At 40.8% G+C, this 25406-nt stretch overlaps 1 protein-coding gene across 4 annotated transcripts in view; it reads left to right on the top strand.

Annotated features, from left to right (window-relative positions):
• Nucleotides 1-25406, top strand: part of syngap1a (synaptic Ras GTPase activating protein 1a) — a 78388-nt gene that overhangs the window by 2597 nt on the left and 50385 nt on the right. For 3 of the 4 annotated variants that reach the window (XM_082186440.1, XM_082186441.1, XM_082186439.1), the window contains exons 2-3: nucleotides 4965-5095; nucleotides 8152-8257. In XM_082186440.1, the coding sequence (XP_082042566.1) occupies nucleotides 4965-5095; nucleotides 8152-8257 (237 nt within the window). Of the gene's footprint in view, nucleotides 1-4964; nucleotides 5096-8151; nucleotides 8258-10577; nucleotides 11326-25406 lie in introns of those variants that run through there. The other variant, XM_082186442.1, reaches the window with a different exon arrangement.

Raw genomic sequence — 25406 nt, 5'->3', positions numbered from 1 at the left:
GAATATTATAGAAAAATTCCACCCAAAAAATGATGCTGTTTACAAAGAGGCGCCAGCAGGAGATGCTGTAGGAGCGGCAGAAGCAGCGGTTTCCCCGGTAACGGCTGAACACAAAACGGTTTCCATGGTAACGGCTGAACACAAACCAGCGCTCATAAACACTGCTTTTATCAGGAGAGATAAAGAAAGATTAAATTGAAATAACATCGAAACTTTCTTAAGACCGTCAGTTCACTTCAGAAACATTTCAAATAAAAACTCTCGCACCGCGTTTTGAAACAGGATCCCAACCACAAATAGATTTTCCAAAAGGCAGTGTTGATATTGTGAACCAATATATGGGAAACACTGTAAGATAATTTGACAGCTATCAATGATAGTTTAACCTATGCATCTTCACCGTCAGGCTGTTAGCTGTGCCCTCACAACAGTTTCGCGCCGCGTTCCGATCGTTGTTAAAGCGACATGCTTTGATGGTTCTTTATATTGCGGTATGTTAAAAATTCATATCATAATAAAAATAAACACTGGCATTCTGTATGAACCTGTATACCGCCCAGATCACAAGTTAAGTATGGAGTACCACAAGGCTCAGTACTAGGACCGTTGCTGTTCATGGCATGCTACTCCTGGGAGATATCATTATTATTCAGATCAGTTCAGCTCAGTGTTGATTGTGTTCTGGTGTGGATCGAGTGTAAGATCTGTTTCATACGTCTGACTGTACAGAATTTTGTTTTTAGTTGAACTGATGTGCTTGTTTACTGGTTACTACTTTGAAATAGTTATGTTGAATTAAGTTAATGCACATGAAGAGTGTTAACTAACAGCCCAAAAATATGTTCTAATGTTTTGCTAACGTTGTATGTTCTCTGAACGGTCAAAACATCCAGTTTTTAAAATGTTTTAAAATGTTTTTTTTTTATTGGTTATATGAACGTTAAGGGAACATTCCATTGTATCATTCTTCAAACATTATGAGAACGTTACTTTTGAATGTTCTCTGAACGCTCTGAAACAAGTAATAGCATTTAAAAAATGTTTCAGAAAAACGCTCCATGAATGATGTATAAATAATGTTTTTGTTCTAACGCTTAGAGAACATTATTAAAGACCAGATAACTTTGAACGAACGTTCTATTAATGTTAACGTAATGCGCATGAATGCAGTGGTGAAATGTTGGGGTTAGTATGATGTACAGACCCGTCACTGATGATGCGGTTTAAGCATCTGATCCACTTTTGCGTGTTTTGTGTTTCACTTCTGTTTGCGGTGACAGACTAGAAAACTCCTGCTATAATCAAACAGCACATCGACCATGTAATCAGATATTTATTGTGCTGTGTAGATGCTCACGCTGGTGCAGCGACATCTCAGCATTTGTTTTGAAAAGTGTTGATCTTCTAATATATAACAGCAAAATAACTGGTTTGCTTTAGATGTTGAGCCACATTATGACATGGAATTGCTAAAACTTTTTGAATGTCAGTTTGTTTATTTGAAATTTAATTATCATAATTACAGTATGAAAGGAAATAATGATATAATTTGACGTAAATTTACAGTTGATGAATCTTCTTGTTCACATACATTATAATTTAAATACAATTTTACAGTTTTGCATTTATGTGAATAGGTAAGTTTCCTTAGGGTGCAAAGAAATATAGAGCTGAGTATTATCAGCATAACAGTGAAAACTAATGCCATGCTTCCTAATGATATCTCCTAAGGGTAGCATGTACAGAGTGAACAGAAACGGTCCTAGTACTGAGCCTTGTGGTACGCCATACTGAACTTGTGATCGATATGACATCCTTTCATTTATTGCTACAAACTAATAACGGTCAGATAAGTATTTAAACCATGCTAATGAAATTCCACTAAATTCCACATAATTTTCGAGTCTATTCAAAAGAATGTACAGAGATGATAATGAGAGCTGTCTCAGTACTATGGTACGGTCTAAATCCTGACTGGAAATCCTCACAGATATAATTTCTTTCTAAAAAGGAACATAGTTGTGAGGATACTGCCTTTTCTAGTATCTTTGACAGAAAAGGTAGATTCGAGATCGGCCTGTAATTGACTAATTCTGTTGGATCAAGTTGTTGTTGTTTTTTAACAAGCGGTTTAATCATAGCCAGCTTAAAAGTTTTTGGTACATAATGACAAAGATGAATTAATGATATTAAGTAGAGGATCTGTGACCTCTGGAAGCATCTCTTTCAGTAGCTTAGTCGGTATACGGTCTAACATACATGTTGTCGATTTAGATGATTTAACGAGTTTAGACAATTCTTCCTCTGCTATAGCAACGAATGAATGGAAGTTTTCCTCAGGGAGACTACAATGCACTGCCTGATGCGATACTGTAGTAGACGGTTGCATAGTTATAATTTTCTCCCTAATGTTATCAATCTTGCAAGTAAAGAAGTTCATAAAGTCATTACTGCTGTGCTGCTTCGAAACGTCTGGGGTTGAAGATTTATTTCTTGTTGATTTAGCCACTGTATCAAATAAATACCTAGGGTTGTGTTTGTTTTCTTCTAAGAGAAACATCAAATAAGCAGATCTAGCAGTTTTTAGGGCCTTTCTGTATGCAGTGACGCTTTCCTTCCACGAAATGCGAAATACCTCTAGTATTGTTTTCTTCCAGCTGTGCTCCATTAAATATAATTTTACAGTTGTTCATCTTTGTAGTTGGTGAGTTTTACATAAATGTAGAATCATCTCATTCATATGTACAGCCAAATGCCTGTCTGTCAGTCCAAGAAAACTGTGTTCCTGAACTGTGTATCATGGACTCTTCTTGATCTCTGTTCTCGGTGTGTTCTGACAGTCCGGATCACTGCTGAACACTGGCCTGTTCTGAGCGTTTATGTAAGAATCACACATTCGATGCATCAATCACAGACTCGTCTTAAACGCTCTCATTTCCCATCATCAGCACTGCTGTAGAAAAGGCTTTTAATAATAAACCTGTTTAATGCAGAAGCTGTGTTCCTGTGAGTTTAGCAGGTTAGCTGTGACATTATGGAAATATTGAGGCTTCTGTGGGCATCAGGCATTGATTTCCAAATCAAGCCAATAACATGTTGACACACTTACAGTTAATCTGCTTTATGGAAAAAGATGTGAACTAACTTCTTAATTCTTGTTCATGAATAGCTTATTGGTCATTCAGGATGAGGATTTCATTTCTAAGAACATGTGCTCAGCATCATCTTTATTCATGTTGGTTTTATATGTTTTATTACCTAATCTGCCTTTCGGTCCACTGACCTTTTGGCCTTTGGTTTAACATAAAGAACTACTGCCAATAAACATTTGCTTTAATGCAGTTTTTGTGCTGCTGAACATTTCTTCTGGTAGTTAACTCTTTCCCCGCCATTGATGGAATTTTACGACTTTCCGTGTTTTCACTGTTATGCTCTTCATCACACTGAATCTAATGTTCTCATGTTACCATGAATTACGACTGGTTTTTGAAAAGTGCATGTTTGTAGAAATATTAGCATTGAATTGTCATTTTAATTAGCAGCAAATGCTGCATGAATTCCTCCTGAATGACCTTGGAACACAAAGCTAATCATGACTAAATAAGTGACCTTTATGAAAACCATGATATCTCCGTTGAGATGCGACAGGAACGGCCTGTGGAAAGTGTTCTGGAGAACGTTTCGAAAGCACGTGTTGCGGGTCCAGCTGCCAGAGGAGGAAGAGACTCCCACCTACAGGGAGAGGGAGAGAGAGAGAGAGAGAGAGAGAGGGATTACATCCATCACGGTTGCCACGGCAACGCAGAGTTGGCTCCCTCTTCCAGAATAGTTCTCTCCTCTCATCCCGTTTTCATGCTGTACTCAAACACTTCCATCTGACACCCACCTCTCTGCCTTTCCTTTTCCTCTCTTTCATAATCCCTCTCTCTCACGCTATATCGGTCACTTTAAGTCGTTTTTTAGCCCGCTCGGCCGTGGTCGTCATGGTAACAAGCTGGGGGTGTGCGAGCGAGAGAGAGAGAGAGTGGGCGTCACGGAAGTGACATCTCTTGGGCTGTAACCCATCTTCCTCCCTCTCTCTCTCTCTCTCTCTCTTGCTCTCTCTCGCTCTCCCTCTCTCTCGCTCTCGCTGTGGGGGCGATCGGGACACAAAAGCAAGTGTCAAAATGAGTTTTAAATTTGTCTTGTGTGTGTTTCCATATATGGAGCATTGAGCGTTACTGTGCTCTTTATGATCCCGTCCTCATATTCATCCAGATATGTGCTTTCTATATATAGTGCACTTGAAGTGTTCGAGTCATGTGACTCATGTTGGCCTAGAGGTCGTGACCTCGCTACTTTTAAAATCATACGTCATCATTTCATCTATTGAATTTATTAACTGTAGTAAAAATGTGTCCCACCTGCTTCATCTTTGAGTAAAACAGCATTATTAATACTGTTAATCAGCTATAAACTAACTAGTTATTCCCTAAAACTGCATTCTGGAGTTTATTATAAATATATATATTTTAATTGATATATTAAAAAAATATATTGCTGTAAAATGTTTGTGTATTTCTGTTTATTGCTATAAAATAATCTTACACAAACCATATACTGTGTTTAGACATAAATGTAGCTTACAGTATTGCAAAAATGGCAGATGTCATTTAAAATAATTATTAATAAATAATTGTAATTAAATCATAAAATCATAAAATAATTTATAAAATTATGTAAAATAAAACAACACATATTATTTAGTTTGACCTGCTGAAGGTGATACTTTGCGACAAAAAAGTTTTGCTCAATTTGTACTGTATTGATGGAAAGTGGCCTGTATCTGCCATGCCAATAAATCTGACAGTAATGTGCCATTTATGATTTGTTTTATTTTGAATAAATATTGTGTAAAGTAAAAGTAAGTATTCAGGTCTGATTCATTTGTATCATGTGCACTTATATTGTGTGTGTGTGTTCAGATGGAAGGTGTGTGTCTCCATGTTCTCGGCCTCACACTCCTCTGAATGGCCACACACACGACTCCCCCGGTTGGAGCCGCCAGCTCCGCGTCAGAGATGGAGACCAGTTCTACCTGCTGGATCAAGAGGAGGTGAACAGACACACACACACACACTCACACTCACAGCTGTGAACACTAGAGGGAGCTGCAGGCCTTTGATGACACTTTGACTTTCTTGGATCATCAGCATCAGTGTTGAAAAAGCTGCTTTTTAAACTCTAGTGCACCTGCAAACTAATCATATAAATATTTAATTTTTATATAGAAGCATTATATTTACATTTATATTTAATCATTTAGCAGATGCTTTTTTCCAAAGTGACTTAGCAATAGAAACAATCAAACCAACAAAAGGGCACCAATATGCAAGTGCTGTGATCTCAGTTAGTGTAGTACAGTACACTTAACAAGGTTTGTTTTTAAATAGATATATTGAATAGTAAGTGTCAGTATTAATGGGTCAAGTGTTGATGAGAAAGTGCATCTTCAGTCGTTTCTTGAATATGGCTTTGGACTCAGCAGCTCAGGTTGAGTTCAGCAGGTCATTCCTCAGTTCAGGTGAAGGTCCGTGAAAGTGATTCTGTTTCTCTTTGAGATGATGCACCACAAAACACCGTTCACTTGCAGAACACAAGTAGACACATGGGTGCAGGTTTCTGAAGTGCAGGTTTATGGAAAGAGGAGTGACGTGTGTCTCTTCGGCTCAATAAACACACTCTTGCTGCAGCATCTGGATCAGTTGCAGAGGTTTGACAGTGATGCTGGAAGGAGAGAGCATTACAAGAGTCCAGTCTGGAGAGAACAAGAGCTTGGATGTGTAGCTCTGATAGGAAGGGCCTGATCCTACTAAAGTTGTATAAGGCAAATCTGCAGAACCGGGCAGTTCTAGCAATGTGTTCTGTGAGGTTCAATTGATCATCAATCACAACTCCAAGGTTCCTGGCTTTCCTGGATGGAGTTATGGATGATGAGCCTAGCTGAATGGAGAAGTTGTGGTGTAGTGTTAGGTTGGCCGAGAACAGAAGCAGTTCTGTCTTCACAAGGTTGAGCTGAAGATGGTGGTCCTTCGTCCAGCAAGAAATGTCGAGATGCGAGCAGCTCCTGTCGGATCCTCTGGTTGGAATGAGAGGTAGAGTTGTGTGTCGTCAGCATAGCAGTGATGGGAAAAGCCATGTTTCTGAATGACAGACACTAGTGATGGCATGTAGATGGAGAAGAGAAGCGTTCCCAGCACTGAGCCCTGAGGCACTCCAGTAGCTAGATGATAACAGTGATGGGATAAACCATGTTTCTGAATGACAGATCCTAGTGATGTCATGTAGAAGGAGAAGAGAAGCGGTCCCAGCACTGAGCCCTGAGGCACTCCAGTAGCTAGATGATAACAGTGATGGGATAAACCATGTTTCTGAATGACAGATCCTAGTGATGTCATGTAGAAGGAGAAGAGAAGCGGTCCCAGCACTGAGCCCTGAGGCACTCCAGTAGCTAGATGATAACAGTGATGGGATAAACCATGTTTCTGAATGACAGACACTAGTGATGTCATGTAGATGTAGAAGAGAAGCGGTCCCAGCACTGAGCCCTGAGGCACTCCAGTAGCTAGATGATAACAGTGATGGGATAAACCATGTTTCTGAATGACAGATCCTAGTGATGTCATGTAGAAGGAGAAGAGAATCTGAGACGCGTCTCTCTGTAGGCAAGGGCGTGGTTAGCTGGTACCCTCTTGCGTCACAGGGCACCACAACTTCTAATAGGAAGATTCAACTGCAGTAGCCACCATTCAACCTGAAGAGGGCAGCACTCAGTTTTTACACCATATATTGTAGAATTAAAACACTTTATACCCAAATGTCAAAAAAATTACTTGAATCAATGAACAGCACTAATAAAGCCCCAGTCTTACAGATCATTAACTAAAAAAAGTTGTTTTATGGTTTAGTTACCCTTTAAGATGTGTGTGTCAGTTTGTGGTGTGGAGAATTGGCCGCTGATGGTGGTGGTTTTATTTATGATGAATGTGGCAAAATCATCAGCTGTTAGTGTTGATGAAGCAGAAGGAGGAGGAGGAGGGTTAAGAAGAGAGGAGAAGGTTTTTAAATGCTTGTGAGAGTCAGGATATTTTTTTGGGTTTTTTTGTGATAGTAAGTAATTTTAGCAGTAGAGACATTAGCAGGGAAGGAAGAGAGGAGGGATTTATACAGACCAACGGCAGCGAGATCTTTCGATTTGCACCACTTCCTCTATGTAGCCCTGAGTTTAGAACGATGTTTAAAGAGAACATCAGATAATAATAATTCGTTACATTTATATAGCGCTTTTCTGGGTACTCAAAGCGCTTTACATGGAAAGGGGAATCTCCTCAACCACCACCAATGTGCAGCATCCACCTGATGATGCGACGGCAGCCATACTGCGCCAGAACGCCCACCACACACCAGCTTACTGGTGGAGAGGAGATAGTGATGAAGTGATGAAGCCAATCAGTATATGGGGATGATTAGGAGGCCATGATGGACAGAGGCCAAGGGGCAAATTTGGCCAGGATGCCGGGGTTACACCCCTACTCTTTTTCCAAAGGACATCCTGGGATTTTTAATGACCACAGAGAGTCAGGACCTCGGTTTAACGTCTCATCCGAAGGACGGTGCTCTTTGACAGTATAGTGTCCCCGTCACTACACTGGGGCATTAGGACCCACACAGACCACAGGGTGAGCGCCCCCTGCTGGCCTCACTAACACCTCTTCCAGCAGCAACCTGGTTTCCTCAGGAGGTCTCCCATCCAGGTACTAACCAGGCTCAACCCTGCTTAGCTTCAGTGGGCAACCAGTCTTGGGCTACAGGGTGACATGGCTAACCAGATAACCAGGGCGCAGAGGGGCAAAAGTTGTCTAAACAAGATGTTAGAGTGGAGAAATAGTATTGGTTGCACTGTTAGTATCTAGTGTTGAGAGCTAATTAGGGCGAGGAAGTGTGGATGGGTATAGGGCAGGCAGGAGGGTGAGAGTGAGCGTAGCTCACGCCTAAAAGTGACCTGTGCTCTAGGCATTACAATTAATTGTCTGATACTAATCATATATATATATACAGTAGATGAGATGTTGTATGATCTCATCAGATGTGTTTTTCTGTTTGTGTTGTCAGGTTCATCCATTGCTGATGAATGATCACCGTCACGTCTCTCACCGACACAAACTGCTGCGCAGGACCGTCAGCGTACCTGCAGATAGCAGACCCCATCCTGAGACAGGTACACACACACACACACACAAACACACACACACTTATATACACACACACAAACACACTCAATCACACACACACACTCACTCACACACACACACACAAACACACACACACTTATATACACACACACACACACACACACACACACACACACACACACACACAAACACACATACTCACACACACACACACACACACACACACACACACACACACACACACACACTTATATACTCACACACACACACACAATCACACACACACACACACACACAAACACACATACTCACACACACACACACACACACACACACACACACACACACACACACACACACACTTATATACACTCACACACAAACATACACAATCACACACACACACTCACACACCCACATTCCGTTCACACCCAGAATGATAACTATATTAGCGTCTACACTAATGGACGATATTGTTGTGTTTATTAAGCGAAGTCACAGAAGGAACTGGTGTGGCCAAAGCGTAGCTGGTTTCAGGAGTATGAACAGTTCGCTCAGGCTGGTAAACACCTCTGAACTCCCATTGGTCAGTGACGATGATGTAATAGGTGGGTGTGGCTCTGAGGCTCCACCTTCTTCCAGGCGTTTCTTCTGTTCGGACACAAGTAAATCATCAGCACACTGGAGAGATGCTTTATTGTATTAATTTTTGTTCATCAGCTGGAAAAAAAAACATTCTGAAAGTGATTCCAGCGATGTCGTTCCTCAGTGTCGTTATACTTATGAGTGCGCTGTGAACTTACCTATTCTCTCAGAGTTAGAGCAATTATTAAAACGTTATAGTTATTGTTTCACATAATATTTTACAAGAATAGCATGTCTTTATGATTATAGTTATTGTTCTTGATGTGAACGACAGGCCCTTCAGATACTATCCATCGCAAGAGTCTGAATTTATTATTATTTTTATTATTATTTATTCATTATTATATGAATGTTAAAGGATTCGTAAACATTTGCACTTCAAGTCGTTTGTACTGTATATTATGGGGTATATATATATATATATGCTTTCAGTGTGTATCCAAACGTACAGAAATATACATGTTTTATGTGTGAAAACAAGCCTGTTCGTCCACAGCAGGAGTTCTTGGTGCCGCATTTACATATTCCTTAGTCGACTGCATTTATATTCATACCTAAACACACATATTTACACATAAACATATGCAGAAATCTCTCTCTCACACACACACACACACACAGTCTTACAGTATATGATTATGAATGCTGCCTGTGATGAACAATGATACATGTGATTGTATTTTAGGAGCTGAATCACACACACACACAGACACACACACAGCTATTCTGCTGGTAACCATGACAATAATTACAGATTGCTGTAACTGTGTGTTAACCGATGGCTCGGGGGAGCAAAAGCACTTTGGCCGACCATCTTTCACTCTCTCTCTCTTTATTTTTCCTTTTGCTTTATACTCGTTCTTATTTAATATGGAGGACGGCCATCCACAGATTGAAGGCTTGTGTTGTCATGGAAACTGTAAGTCGTTGTGCCACTAGCCAGCTCCCCCACGGTGAGCCGGTTGGTTCGTTCCGGACTGAACCATTGTGAGCGCGGCGCTCTGAGTGGGTGTGTGTGACCCGCGTTCAGCTCGTTTCTAGTGCGAGTGTGTGTTATTCACAATATTGATGGTCCTTTCATGGATACATTTTTTTTTATAAAAAAAAAAAAAAATACATAAAGAGAAATTATTCTGATTTGAAGCATTTACAGAATGGGTCTGACAGCATTGATCATTTCACATTTTAGGCTTTAGGAGTAACGATTTCATGGTGACTTTAAGTGTGTTAGTCACTGAATGTATTAGAACAGCGAATGTGAATTTAAGTGAATCTAGTGTAGTTAATTGATATCACTAATACATCTTCTGACACAGAGTTTATTTTACCTGATCAATTTAAAGATCAATCGACCTCGGGTTTGTCTATATGAAGAGCGTAGACAGATAATATACAGACTAAGAACATGTCAATTGTTTAAGTTTCTAATGTTTAATATGAGTTAATCTGACATGTTATTGAGTTTATTTTACCTGCTCAATTAATAAAGATCAATCGATCTCGGGTCGATGTGTGTGAAGAGCGCCTGACGGACGGTTACGCGCCCGAAGTTTCTGATGTGTAATGTTACTTAATCAAGGTTGTGTGTTAATGACGTTCAGATTTTAACAGTGCGCAGTGTGTGTGTGTGTGTGTGTGTGTGTGTGTGTGTGTGTGTGTGTGTGCGCGCGCACGCGCGCATGTTGTGTAGGGGTAGTAGCAGATCTCTGCTTCAGTCTGTCAGACTCGCTGTGTAGGGCTGCATGATTTCTTTTGCCAGTGTGAGTGTGAGATGGAGATGAAGATGAAGATGAGGAGGATGATGCGCGCGCGGTCCGCCCACGCAGGATCATTCCTGACTCGCGCGCTGCGCGTCTAAACCCGTCGCGCTGAATATATCACATTTATTTTCGATGAAGACGATGGTGCGGGAGTAACGGGATGAAGAGCATCAACACCATCGGCGACATGATTGCGAACCCGCCGCGGAGCGAACGATGAGAAACGCGTTACCCTGGAAACGGCGGAGACTCGAGCGAGCGCAGGCCGAGGAGAGAGCACCGCAAGCCGGACTGAAGACGCAGGAACACCCGCTGAAGGACGCGGAGCTCCAGTTGCGCGAATTATGCATGACATATTCATGATGTTCATATTCATGAGGGAACGAAATGCCTTTTCAATAAGCCAGTGATGAAGATGATGATGATGATGATGAAGATCACTGCACATGTCCACAGAAGCTGCAAACTTCCCTGCATCACTGGCTCCTGTGAGGACCCTTCATGTCTGAGAGAATTAGACAGTGATTGTCCCGCGAGACTGAACTGATCTGAGGACAGTAATAATGACAGATGAGGGAGGGATAGTTTGACTGATTTTCAATGCAAGTTGCTGGACTGGAGAGACAGACAGACTGAGAGAGAGACAGACAGAAGCGCTGAGGCCTGACGCCTCCTGTCTCTCTTCTTCGGTAAGTCACTGCAGGGACGTTTAAACTCTTGAAACTAATACTAATTTGTCCTTGAAAATTAAGTATATCAAAGTAAATTATGTTTAACGTTTTGTTTGTTTTGACATTTTCCGCATTGGGCTTAAATATTGAAGAATGTGTTTTCTTGCGCACATATTTAAAGTGCTATTGTATGCTATTTTAAATATTGTAATGTTGTTTTGCCGTCTACTACAATAGTTTTACATGCATTCAAGGTCAAAAACACTAATTTCCTCATAATCTCCACTGCAGCATCAGCTCTTTCCTCTCAGTGTCTGAAACGCTTCGATCGAAGATTCAGTCTCTCTAAGCCCCGCCTCTCTGAGAGCTGCTCTGCTCTGATTGGTCAGACACCACACGCTCATTATCATATCTGAATCTCAGCTCTTGATCACAGTGATACGAACAGTGACGATGGCTTGGGTTTTACCCTATCAATCTCATAAAACAGCGTCTTCTCCACATGAACAACACGAACCAAACTCCTCCAGTCTCAGATACACTACAGTGTTTGAGGGCGGAGCTAAGAGACGCTGCTCAGCCAATCGAGACCACAGGCGGGCATTATGCAAATTAGCTACAAACCTACGCAGGTTCAACAGGAAGTGAGACTGAATTACTGACGACTTGTTTCAGAACTTCAGAATCGATTCTTTTGACCTTTATTTGTCGTGCACTTTGATCTTTAAAACTTTTCAGACTTTTAACATTCACAAAAAGCTCTATTACACTACATGAAATATTCGATAAAGCATATTGGGGGCACTTTAACGTAAATAGCTCTTCATATGCAGGTATTGTGAGTGATGTGTGCAGTGCAGAAACTCACTGGCATGATTGTGATTGGTTGCCAGGTCGCTGCTCTGCTGTTGCTAGGGTGTTCGGGTCTGTGATGTTCTGGTCATCTGGTGCAGCAGGTGAAAATGTTGCATCACCTGTTAAAGTGAAGCAAACTCTGGACTCAAAAACACATGATCTGAGGAATAATTGGAAGCTGTTGTTCACTCGTTCTCTGTAAGCGTCAGTCTCCTGTGAGGGATTGTGGGATTGACTGTTGAGAACATCAGAAAGTTGAGAGACGCTGAACTTCATGCAAACAAGATGAGAAAGAAATTCAGAGGAGAAAACAGTGGCTTGGATTTAGTGTTTAAATCGCATCATTTTTTTATTGCTATATGAAATTCAGATTATGGTTTATCTTTGATCTCAGGCCGGTATAGAGTGACTGCAGCTGCTCGGCTCATTGATTCATGTGTGTGTGATGTCGGAGCTGAGCTGCTCAGTGTGTGTGTAGTGCAGGTGCACAGAGACATCAGTGACCGCATCATCAGATCGATCATATCAGACTTAATTTCACAGCCTTTTTATGCCATGTTTCTATAATGAATTTAATGCAGAATATACAATGCATTAAATGTAATTCTTATTGTGCACAAAATATAATTCATATATATATGACGCAAATAATGACATTTAGTGCAAAGTATTTAATGCATTAAGTTGAATTCTTTTAATGCAAAAAAACAATACAAAGAATTACATTTAGTGCAAAGTATATCTATAATGTGTTTAATTGAATTCTTATAGTGCAAAAAAATATGTAAAATATATATGCAAATAATTAAATTCACTGCACAGTATATAATGCAATAAATCAAATTATTATTATGCAAAAATATAGTGCAAACAATGAAATTCACTGTAAAGTAAATCATGCGTTAAATTGATTTTTTTATAGTGCAAAAAAATATTAAAATGTATAATAAATATTACAAATAATAAAATTTACTGCAAAGTATACCCTGCATTAAATTGAATTCTTGTAATGTAACAAAATATATAATATACTGTATAATGCAAAAATATAATGCAAAGAATTAAACGTACGGCAAAATTTATAGTGTATTAAACTAAATTCCTATTGTGCATATACTGCATAATGCAAATAATTAAAATGACTGCAAAGTATATCTAATGTAATGCATTAAACTGAATTCCTACAGTGCTGCATGCTGTGGTAGTTTATAAATGGCTTCTTCGGGTATTTAAAACCAGTGTCTGATCATTTCACAGCCGGTGGAGTCACTGGCACATGTACAGTAAAGCCAGATGTGAAATACAGGTAATGAAACCATTTTAATCCAGAATGTCTATATTTAGGTTTTGGTTGATTCTGCAGAGATGGATGTGATGTGATCTCCTCCAGCAGAGATCCACACAGATGTCTGATACATTATTCATATATGATCTTTACTGGCTGGAGATCAACCGTCGGCTGAAAGGGTTCACCAGAAATACACATTCTGTTCTCATATTTCAGCATCATGACTAGCGCCAACAAGGACAAACAGCGACATAACAACAATCCATATAACTCATATACTTCTGATGCTTTGTGTGAAATTAAGTAACCGCTTATATTTTGTGGGTGGGTTTGATATCCAGGGAATGCATGATAATACATTATACAGACTGAAAGCAATGCAAGACACTTTGGATAAAAGCATCTGACAACTGCATAAATGTCACACAAAGCATCATCGTATGACTTCAGAAGACTTCAGAATTGGAAACACTTTATTTGAAACCTTTGTCTTATGCATTATAAAGCTATTCGTTAATGCATTATTTCTCTTCATAAATAATTCGTTAATATGCATTGTAATATATAATAAAAACGCTTTACAATATCTGCAGATTCCTTGTTACATTGGTTGTTTGTCATGTGTTTTAATTCATTATACTTTCTAAAGGTGTAACATTGAAATAATATGTGCTATAATGCATTATAAATACAAAATTCTGTCATGTGACTCTATATATGACACAGGCTAATAGGTCCTTAACTCAATTTGCTTGCAAACACATCATTCTCTATAGTGCACAGCTAATTGGTTCCTGCTGTATCAGTATCCAATGAGCTTAATGCTCAACCTTCAAATACTGGTCAGTATTTGCCTTAGCAGTGCAGCGCTTTCAGAAACCCTCCACCTTCCCCAGCTCCACCTATATAGATCTGCTACAGGTAATTCATGCACGTTATATTGTACAGCAGCAGCATGTCTTACTCACAGCTGCGTGTTGTGTGTGAATTGGCAGAAGCAAGTCCTGTACTTACCAATAACAGCAGCAGCAATAACAGCAGTAGCAGCAATAACAGCAGCAGTAGCAGCAATAACAGCAGCAGCAGTAGCAGCAACAGCAATAACAGCAGGAGCAATAACAGCAACAGCAATAACAGCAGGAGCAATAACAAAAGCAACAGCAATAACAGCAGCAGCAGTAACAGCAACAGCAATAACAGTAGGAGCAATAACAACAGCAATAACAGCAGCAGCAGCAACAATAACAGCAGCAGCAATAGCAGCAATAACAGCAGCAGCAGCAACAATAAAAGTAGCAGCAATAACAGCAGTAGCAGCAATAACAGCAGCAGCAGCAATAACAATAACAGCAGCAGCAATAACAGCAGCAGCAGCAATAACAGCAGTAACAGCAATAATAACAGTAGCAGCAGCAATAACAGCAGCAGCAGCAATAACAGCAGCAGCAGCAATAACAGCAGTAGCAGCAATAACAGCAGCAGCAGCAATAACAATAACAGCAGCAGCAATAACAGCAGCAGCAGCAATAACAGCAGTAACAGCAATAATAACAGCAGCAGCAGCAATAACAATAACAGCAGCAGCAATAACAGCAGCAGCAGCAATAACAGCAGTAACAGCAATAATAACAGTAGCAGCAGCAATAACAGCAGCAATAACAGCAGCAGCAGCAATAACAGTAACAGCAATAACAGCAGCAGCAGCAATAATAACAGTAGCAGCAGCAATAACAGCAGCAGCAATAGCAGCAATAACAGCAGCAGCAGCAATAACAGTAACAGCAGTAGCAATAACAGCAGCAGCAATAACAGCAACAGCAATAACAGCAGGAGCAATAGCAACAGCAATAACAGCAGCAGCAGTAACAGCAATAATAACAGTAGCAGCAATAACAGCAGCAGCAGCAATAACAGCAGCAACAATAACAGCAGCAGCAATAACAGTAACAGCAGTAGCAATAACAGCAGCAGCAATAACAGCAGGAGCAATAGCAACAGCAATAACAGCAGCAGCAACAATAACAGCAGCAGCAATAACAGCAGCAGCAGTAACAGTAGTAGCAATAACAGCAGCAGCAATAACAGCAACAGCAATAACAGCAGGAGCAATAGCAACAGCAATAACAGCAGCAGCAGTAACAGCAATAATAACAGTAGCAGCAATAACAGCAGCAGCAGCAGCAATAACAGCAGCAGCAGCAATAACAGTAACAGCAATAACAGCAGCAGCAACAATAACAGTAGCAGCAGCAATAACAACAGCAGCAGCAATAACAGCAGCAGCAACAATAACAGCAGCAGCAATAACAGCAGCAGCAATAACAGTAACAGCAGTAGCAATAACAGCAGCAGCAATAACAGTAACAGCAGTAGCAATAACAGCAGCAGCAATAACAGCAACAGCAATAACAGCAGGAGCAATAGCAACAGCAATAACAGCAGCAGCAACAATAACAGCAGCAGCAATAGCAGCAATAACAGTAACAGCAGCAATAACAGCAGCAGCAATAACAGCAGCAGCAGCAATAATAACAGTAGCAGCAGCAATAACAGCAGCAGCAGCAATAACAGCAGCAATAACAGCAGCAGCAATAACAGTAACAGCAGTAGCAATAACAGCAGCAGCAATAACAGCAGGAGCAATAGCAACAGCAATAACAGCAGCAGCAGTAACAGCAATAATAACAGTAGCAGCAATAACAGCAGCAGCAGCAATAACAGCAGCAGCAGCAATAACAGTAACAGCAATAACAGCAGCAGCAGCAATAATAACAGTAGCAGCAGCAATAACAACAGCAGCAGCAGCAATAACAACAGCAGCAGCAGCAATAACAGCAGCAGCAACAATAACAGCAGCAGCAATAGCAGCAATAACAGCAGCAGCAATAAAAGTAACAGCAGTAGCAATAACAGCAGCAGCAATAACAGTAACAGCAGTAGCAATAACAGCAGCAGCAATAACAGCAGGAGCAATAGCAACAGCAATAACAGCAGCAGCAACAATAACAGCAGCAGCAATAGCAGCAATAACAGCAGCAGCAATAACAGCAGCAGCAATAACAGCAGCCGCAACAATAACAGCAGCAGCAATAGCAGCAATAACAGCAGCAGCAATAACAGTAACAGCAGTAGCAATAACAGCAGCAGCAATAACAGCAACAGCAATAACAGCAGGAGCAATAGCAACAGCAATAACAGCAGCAGCAACAATAACAGCAGCAGCAATAGCAGCAGTAACAGCAGCAATAACAGCAGCAGCAATAACAGTAACAGCAGCAATAACAGCAGCAGCAATAACAGCAGCAGTAACAGTAACAGCAGCAGTGGCAGCAATAACAGCAGCAGCAACAATAACAGCAGCAGCACTAACAGTAACAGCAGCAATAACAGCAGCAGCAATAACAGCAACAGCAATAACAGCAGGAGCAATAACAACAGCAACAGCAATAACAGCAGCAGTAACAGCAACAGCAATAACAGCAGGAGCAATAACAACAGCAATAACAGCAGCAACAATAACAGCAGCAGCAATAGCAGCAATAACAGCAGCAGCAATAACAGCAGTAGCAGCAACAATAAAAGTAGCAGCAGCAATAACAGCAGTAGCAGCAATAACAGCAGTAGCAGCAATAACAGCAGCAATAACAGCAGTAGCAGCAATAACAGTAACAGCAATAACAGCAGCAGCAATAATAACAGTAGCAGCAGCAGCAATAACAGCAGTAGCAGCAATAACAGCAGCAGCAGCAATAACAGCAGTAGCAGCAATAACAGTAACAGCAATAACAGCAGCAGCAATAATAACAGTAGCAGCAGCAATAACAGTAACAGCAGCAATAACAGTAACAGCAGCAGCAATAACAGTAACAGCAATAACAGCAGCAGCAGCAATAATAACAGTAGCAGCAGCAATAACAGTAACAGCAGCAATAACAGCAGCAGCAGCAATAACAGCAGTAGCAGCAATAACAGCAGGAGCAATAACAGCAACAGCAATAACAGCAGGAGCAATAACAACAGCAATAACAGCAGCAGCAATAACAGCAACAGCAATAACAGCAGGAGCAATAACAACAGCAACAGCAATAACAGCAGCAGCAGCAGTAACAGCAACAGCAATAACAGCAGGAGCAATAACAACAGCAATAACAGCAGCAACAATAACAGCAGCAGCAATAGCAGCAATAACAGCAGCAGCAATAACAGCAGTAGCAGCAACAATAAAAGTAGCAGCAGCAATAACAGCAGTAGCAGCAATAACAGCAGCAGCAGCAGCAGCAGCAATAACAGCAGTAGCAGCAATAACAGCAGCAGCAGCAATAATAACAGTAGCAGCAGCAATAACAGTAACAGCAGCAGCAGCAGCAATAACAGCAGTAGCAGCAATAACAGTAACAGCAGCAGCAGCAATAATAACAGTAGCAGCAGCAATAACAGTAACAGCAGCAATAACAGTAACAGCAGCAGCAATAACAGTAACAGCAATAACAGCAGCAGCAGCAATAATAACAGTAGCAGCAGCAATAACAGTAGCTTTCCTGTAGCTCAAACAGTAGAGAGTTGGCGTTTGCAACGCCAAGGTTATTTTGGGGCAGTCATGGCCTAGTGGTTAGGGAGTTGAACTGGTAACCCAAAGGTTGCTGGTTCGATTCCAGAACCGGTGGGAAATGACTGAGGTGCCCTTGAGCAAGGCACCTAACCCCTTATCGCTCCCCGGGCGCCACACAAAGGCTGCCCGCTGCTCTGGGTGTGTGTATCCACGTTTGCAGTGTGTGTGTGTGTTAACTACTCACTACTCTGCTCCTAATGTGTGTGCATTAACTTGGATGGGTTAAATGCAGAGGTCAAATTCCAAGTATGGGTTACCATACTTGGCCGTCACGTGTCACTTTCACTTTCACTTTCAGTAACAGCAGCAATAACAGCAGCAGCAGCAATAACAGCAGTAGCAGCAATAACAGTAACAGCAATAACAGCAGTAGCAGCAATAACAGCAGCAGTAATAACAACAGTAACAGCAATAATAACAGTAACAGCAATAATAACAGTAACAGCAGCAATAACAGCAGCAGCAATAACAGCAGTAGCAGCAATAATAACAGTAACAGCAATAGCAGCAATAACAGTAGCAGCAGCAATAACAGCAGCAGCAATAACAGCAGCAGTAATAACAGCAGTATCAGCAATAACAGTAACAGCAGCAATAACAGCAGCAGCAGCAGCAGCAATAACAGCAGTAGCAGCAATAACAGCAGTAGCAGCAATAATAACAGTAACAGCAATAACAGTAACAGCAGCAATAACAGCAGCAGCAGCAATAACAGCAGTAGCAGCAATAACAGCAGTAGCAGCAATAACAGTAGCAGCAGCAATAACAGCAGCAGCAGCAATAACAGCAGCAGCAATAACAGCAGTAGCAGCAATAATAACAGTAACAGCAATAACAGTAACAGCAGCAGCAGCAGCAATAACAGTAACAGCAGCAATAACAGCAGTAGCAGCAATAACAGCAGCAGCAATAACAGCAGTAGCAGCAATAATAACAGTAACAGCAGCAATAACAGCAGCAGCAGCAATAACTAACAGCAGCAATAACAGCAACAGCAGTAATAACTAACAGCAGCAATAACAGCAGTAGCAGCAATAACAGCAGCAGCAATAACAGCAGTAGCAGAAATAATAACAGTAACAGCAGCAGCAGCAATAACTAACAGCAGCAGCAATAACAGCAGTAGCAATAAAAGCAGTAGCAGCAATAACAGCAGTAGCAATAACAGTAGCATCAGCAATAACAGCAGCAGCACAAATAACTAACAGCAGCAATAACAGCAGCAGCAGCAATAACTAACAGCAGCAATAACAGCAGTAGCAGCAATAACAGCAGCAGCAATAACAGCAGTAGCAGAAATAATAACAGCAGCAGCAGCAATAACTAACAGCAGCAGCAATAACAGCAGTAGCAGCAATAACAGCAGTAGCAGCAGCAATAACAGTAGCAGCAATAACAGTAACAGCAGCAATAACAGCAGTAGCAGCAGCAATAACAGCAGCAGCAATAACAGTAACAGCAGCAATAACAGCAGCAGCAGCAATAACAGCAGTAGCAGCAATAACAGCAGCAGCAATAACAGCAATAGCAGCAATAATAACAGTAACAGCAGCAATATCAGCAGCAGCAGCAATAACTAACAGCAGCAATAACAGCAGCAGCAATAACAGCAGTAGCAGAAATAATAACAGTAACAGCAATAACAGCAGTAGCAGCAATAACAGCAGCAGCAGCAATAACAGCAGCAGCAATAACAGCAGCAGCAGCAATAACAGCAGTAGCAGCAATAACAGTAACAGCAGCAATAACAGCAGTAGCAGCAATAACAGCAGCAGCAATAACAGTAGCAGCAATAACAGCAGCAGCAATAACAGCAGCAGCAGCAATAACTAACAGCAGCAATAACAGCAGTAGCAGCAATAACAGCAGCAGCAGCAATAACAGCAGCAGCAATAACAGCAGCAGCAGCAATAACTAACAGCAGCAGCAATAACAGCAGTAGCAGCAATAACAGCAGTAGCAGCAATAACAGCAGCAGCAATAACAGTAGCAGCAGCAATAACAGCAGTAGCAGCAATAACAGCAGTAGCAGCAATAACAGTAACAGCAGCAATAACAGCAGTAGCAGCAATAACAGCAGCAGCAATAACAGTAGCAGCAGCAATAACAGTAGCAGCAGCAATAACAGCAGCAGCAGCAATAACAGCAGTAGCAGCAATAACAGTAACAGCAGCAATAACAGCAGTAGCAGCAATAACAGCAGCAGCAATAACAGTAGCAGCAGCAATAACAGTAGCAGCAGCAATAACAGCAGCAGCAGCAATAACAGCAGCAGCAGCAATAACTAACAGCAGCAATAACAGCAGCAGCAGCAATAACTAACAGCAGCAATAACAGCAGCAGCAATAACTAACAGCAGCAATAACAGCAGCAGCAGCAATAACTAACAGCAGCAATAACAGCAGTAGCAGCAATAAAAGCAGCAGCAATAACAGCAGTAGCAGCAATAATAACAGTAACAGCAGCAATAACAGCAGCAGCAGCAATAACTAACAGCAGCAGCAATAACAGCAGTAGCAGCAATAACTAACAGCAGCAGCAATAACAGCAGTAGCAGCAATAACTAACAGCAGCAGCAATAACAGCAGTAGCAGAAATAACAGCAGCAGCAGCAGCAATAACTAACAGCAGCAATAACAGTAACAGCAGCAATAACAGCAGTAGCAGCAATAACAGCAGCAGCAGCAATAACTAACAGCAGCAGCAGCAATAACTAACAGCAGCAGCAATAACAGCAGCAGCAGCAATAACTAACAGCAGCAATAACAGTAACAGCAGCAATAACAGCAGCAGCAGCAATAACAGTAACAGCAGCAATAACTAACAGCAGCAATAACAGCAGCAGCAGCAATAACAGCAGCAGCAGTGTAGTAGATCTATTCCACCAAGACCTAACATATCAATATAGTCATATCTATTACCATGCCAAACATTCAAGTCATCTTCATTTATATAGCGCTTTTAACAATGTAGATTGTTCCAAAGCAGCTTTACATTGATAATAGGAAGTTAAAGTAAAGTGTTTTGGCTTTATAGCAGCTCTAGAATAAGAGAGAATTCAGAATTCAGAGAGTTGTCATGACAGAACTGTGGTTAAAATTGTTCGTACAATACCTGCATTACAAGCCATAATTAATGCAATAGTTACTGGTATTTTTATGATGCCCATCAAAAATTATGAACTTGCGTTCTATGCAAACAGTGTTATTTTAGTATTATTTATTGTCTATATTCATTTTATTTATTTAAATTTTATATAGTTTATATTAATATTTCAAATGAACTTTTATTTGTATTTTTTCAGTTTTCATTTTCGTAAATTTTTTTGCCATTTTGCTGTTCTTTGTCATTTTTATTATTGTTTTATATTACTACTTACGTTTGATAAGTTAAGTTTTCCGTTTTCCAATTAATTTTTAGTGCTTCAACCAAGGCAATGTTTACATTTTCACCTCATGTTTTTATTTGATTTGACTATAATGTTTTTAACAGTTTTAGTTTGGCTAACGATAATAACCCTGCATGGAAACAGCGTAAGAGCTCAGATTTGGGGGTGAGTGATAATGACAGGGTTGGTTATTACGCTTAATGGCTGTGTTTGTTGATGATGTTTGTGAGTTGAACACATGGACTGAGGCTAATGTTCTGAGAGCGTGAGGGATGTTTTCTGTGTGCTGAGATGTTTCTGCTCAAACCCGCCCACACAGAGACCCTTCCTCAAGCATCAGATCTGTGTGTGTGTGATACATGTATCAGCGAAGCTTTCAGCGATTCCCACCCACACACACACACACACACACACTTCAGCCTGACATTGCATTAACATCTAGAATGGCGTTCGGTGTGTGTGGGTGTGTTTGTGTGTGTGTGTTTCGTGCGCGACCTGATCGCACTCGGGCGAATTGAAAGTGTAATTTACAATCCGTGATTTTATGACTAATTAAAGTCTTTCCGCCGTTGTTTGCGTGAAGCTGCCGTGTGCGGTTGTGTGTGCTTTGCGTGTGCTGAGCTCCGTGTGTCTTTTTAGCTTAAAACGGAGGCAGTTTCCATGACGACAAACAAAGACCTCGGATTCAGAACAAAACTTCAAGAAACAGAAGGACTAAGATAGTGTGAGCGGAAACTTTACTGTTCATTAGTGCTGATTACTAAGTCAAGCATCACTAGCACTAAACCTCTGACAATAAGTGTTACTATTTCTATTAAAACACTTTCACCTGAAAAAATCCCACAGACGCTGCGCCGTAGCAACTGCTTAGCAACACCCTGGCAACGACCCAGAACACCCTAGCAACAATAAGTTTCTCACAGGTGAATCTCACAAGAACAAGCCCAGATTTTCAGTCCAATTTAATCTCATTGGGGCTTATAATGGCATATTTTTTATTAGAATAAGCACATTATGATATGCTCTTTAAATGAAAGTCCATGGGGTGTGTCGACACAAGACACTAAAGTGATGCCTTGGCAGACAGTATACAGCTGGCTGAGGGAGGAAAGATGCTAATACGGGAAATATGCTAATATGGGACGGTCCGTCAGTGGTTGTGGGCGGAGCATGAGCAATATGAAGAAAATCCAAACTGCTTGATTATTGAAAGTGTTTAAACTTTTTGAGGATAAAAAAAAAATGAATGGATTTATTTCATTGTCCACACATTGCAAAGACACATTTATATGCAAACCGTATAAAAAAAAACACCTTATAAAAGTGAATTTTGCTTTCAATGACCCCTTTAAAACTGTAGTGGATCTAATGAGAATTACAAATCAAACCTGCATTGAAGTGATGAGAAATTCTGGAGGAACATTTTTGATAATATACGTATTTCTATTAAGTCATAAATCCAGAAAAAGGACATTTTTGAAAGAGCAAAACATTTCATAGGGCCCTGCTCATCATGTCTCTGGTGTCTTCTAGCTAAAACACATGAGGAAGTAATGATTCAAAGTCTTTAATAAGAAAATCAAAACGCAGGAGATCACAGGACTACATACACTCGACATAAATATGAAGAACAGACAGAAGTCGGGCTTTAAACGAGGAAACTAATGAACAACAGGTGAACTACATTACTGACTAACTGGGAAACTAAATCAACATACATATGACGGAACAGGAAAAAAAACTGAACCAGAACACAATGAAACTAAACATAACTGTTACACTATTACTATAAAAATGTATAAATTATTAAGAAATTAATTAATTATTTTTATTATACTTAATTCAATTTATGAATTAATTAATAGTTTAAATGTTTTATGAATTTACTTCATTAGACATGCTATTGATTTTTTTTATTTTAAATAAACCCTTAAAGTCCCCCTGGGATGAAAATCCAGCTTTTAATGTTGTTTATGTGTCTATGTGGTGTTATTAATATGCTTTAAGACAAACCATGTGTAAATTCATAAGTCGACAGCATTGCTGAGTATTTCCTCCTTAAAACTGCAGTGAACCAAAGACAGTCTCAAACACACGCTTTGAAATTGCTGGTGTTTCTGACGTCACAAACTACCATGTAACCAATCAGATCAACGTGTGATCGTCAACCAGTGGATCTCTGAGCTGAGTGAGTGGAGGCGGGCTCATTTGCATATTCATAGAACCGCACATACTAAATGAGGCAAGGGTGTCGAGTTACACTCAAGATATTTTAGGGCATGAAGACATTTTTATCAAGGAAAAAACTTTTAATTGTCATTTTGGTGATAAAAGATGAGTTTTAAGGGGAAAATGTGTTGACTACAGGGGGATTTTAAATTGTATATGTTTTTAATTAAATATGCTTTTCGATTACAACATTTTTATTTAGTCATTAATATGGAATCCAGAAGTAATTAAAATGGGGGGGGAAATGAATTGGGAAAAATGATTCTTCTGCGAGTGTTGATTCAGTAAGATGTTTAGAAGCTGGCGTATCCTCATGTTCCTGGATTCTTGACTGGGATGGTCTGATGTTTCAGGTGTTTTCCTTCTCAAGCATCTGTGGTGATCTGCTGTTTGTGTTATTAGTGTAATGGATGCCGGCTGGAAGGAGATCAAACGCAGATGATTAACACTGGTGTTTATAGATCACACAGCAGAGCATGACTGATATTCCCAAACCTATTCCTGCCACACAAATCTCTTAATCCTGTAAGATCCCCGTCAGAGGAGGAAGTGACGATAAACTCATAACGGATTATGAAAGGCTGTTCTGATTCAGAAGCGCCACCAAACATCTGATCAAAGACATCGAGTGACGTTACACACAATCCCTGAAGTGTCTCTGTGCTCAGCGGAAAATGCTGTTCGACTCGCTGCTGTGATGCTGGAATGGTTGTCAGGGTGTTGCTATGCAGTTGCGGTTGTGGTTTCTTACTGGATTAGGTCTAAAGAGTTACTGATGTTTCATATCTTTTAACTAGTACAAATGTTGATGACTTACACCCCTATGAGTGGGCGGAGACTATGTGAATAGGCGGAGATTATATGAGTGGGCGGAGACTATATGCGTGGGTGGAGACTATTTGAGTGAGCGGAGATTATATGAGTGGGTGGAGACTATATGGGTGGGTGGAGACTATATGGGTGGGTGGAGATTATATGAGTGGGCGGAGACTATATGAGTGGGTGGAGACTATTTGAGTGAGCGGAGATTATATGAGTGGGCGGAGACTATATTGGTGGGTGGAGACTATATGGGTGGGGGAAACTATATGAGTGGGCGGAGACTATATGGGTGGGGGAAACTATTTGAGTGAGCGGAGATTATATGAGTGGGCGGAGACTATATGGGTGGGTGGAGACTATATGGGTGGGGGAAACTATATGAGTGGGCGGAGACTATGTGAATAGGCGGAGATTATATGGGTGGGCGGAGACTATATGGGTAGGGGAGACTATATGAGTGGGCGGAGATTATATGAGTGGGTGGGGGAAACTACATGAGTGGGCGGAGACTATGTGAATAGGCGGAGATTATATGGGTGGGCGGAGACTATATGGGTGGGAGAGACTATATGAGTGGGCGGAGACTATATGAGTGGGCGGAGACTATATGAGTGGGCGGAGACTATATGAATGGCCATAGATTATTTGAGTGGGCATAGATTATATGAGTGGGCGGAGACTATTTGAGTGGCCAGAGATTATATGAGTGGGCGGAGACTATATGGATGGGGGAGACTATATGAGTAGGTGGAGATTATATGAGTGGGCGGAGACTATATGGATGGGGGAGACTATATGAGTGGGTGGAGACTATTTGAGTGAGTGGAGATTATATGAGTGGGCGGAGACTATATGAGTGGGCAGAGACTATTGGAGTGAGTGAAGATTATATGAGTGGGCGGAGACTA

The sequence above is a fragment of the Leuciscus leuciscus genome (assembly GCF_965113295.1).
Source record: "Leuciscus leuciscus genome assembly, chromosome: 12".
NCBI classification, from domain to species: domain Eukaryota; kingdom Metazoa; phylum Chordata; class Actinopteri; order Cypriniformes; family Leuciscidae; genus Leuciscus; species Leuciscus leuciscus.
The sequence above is the reverse complement of the archived record's forward strand: the minus strand, read 5'-3'. Positions and strand labels throughout refer to the sequence as shown.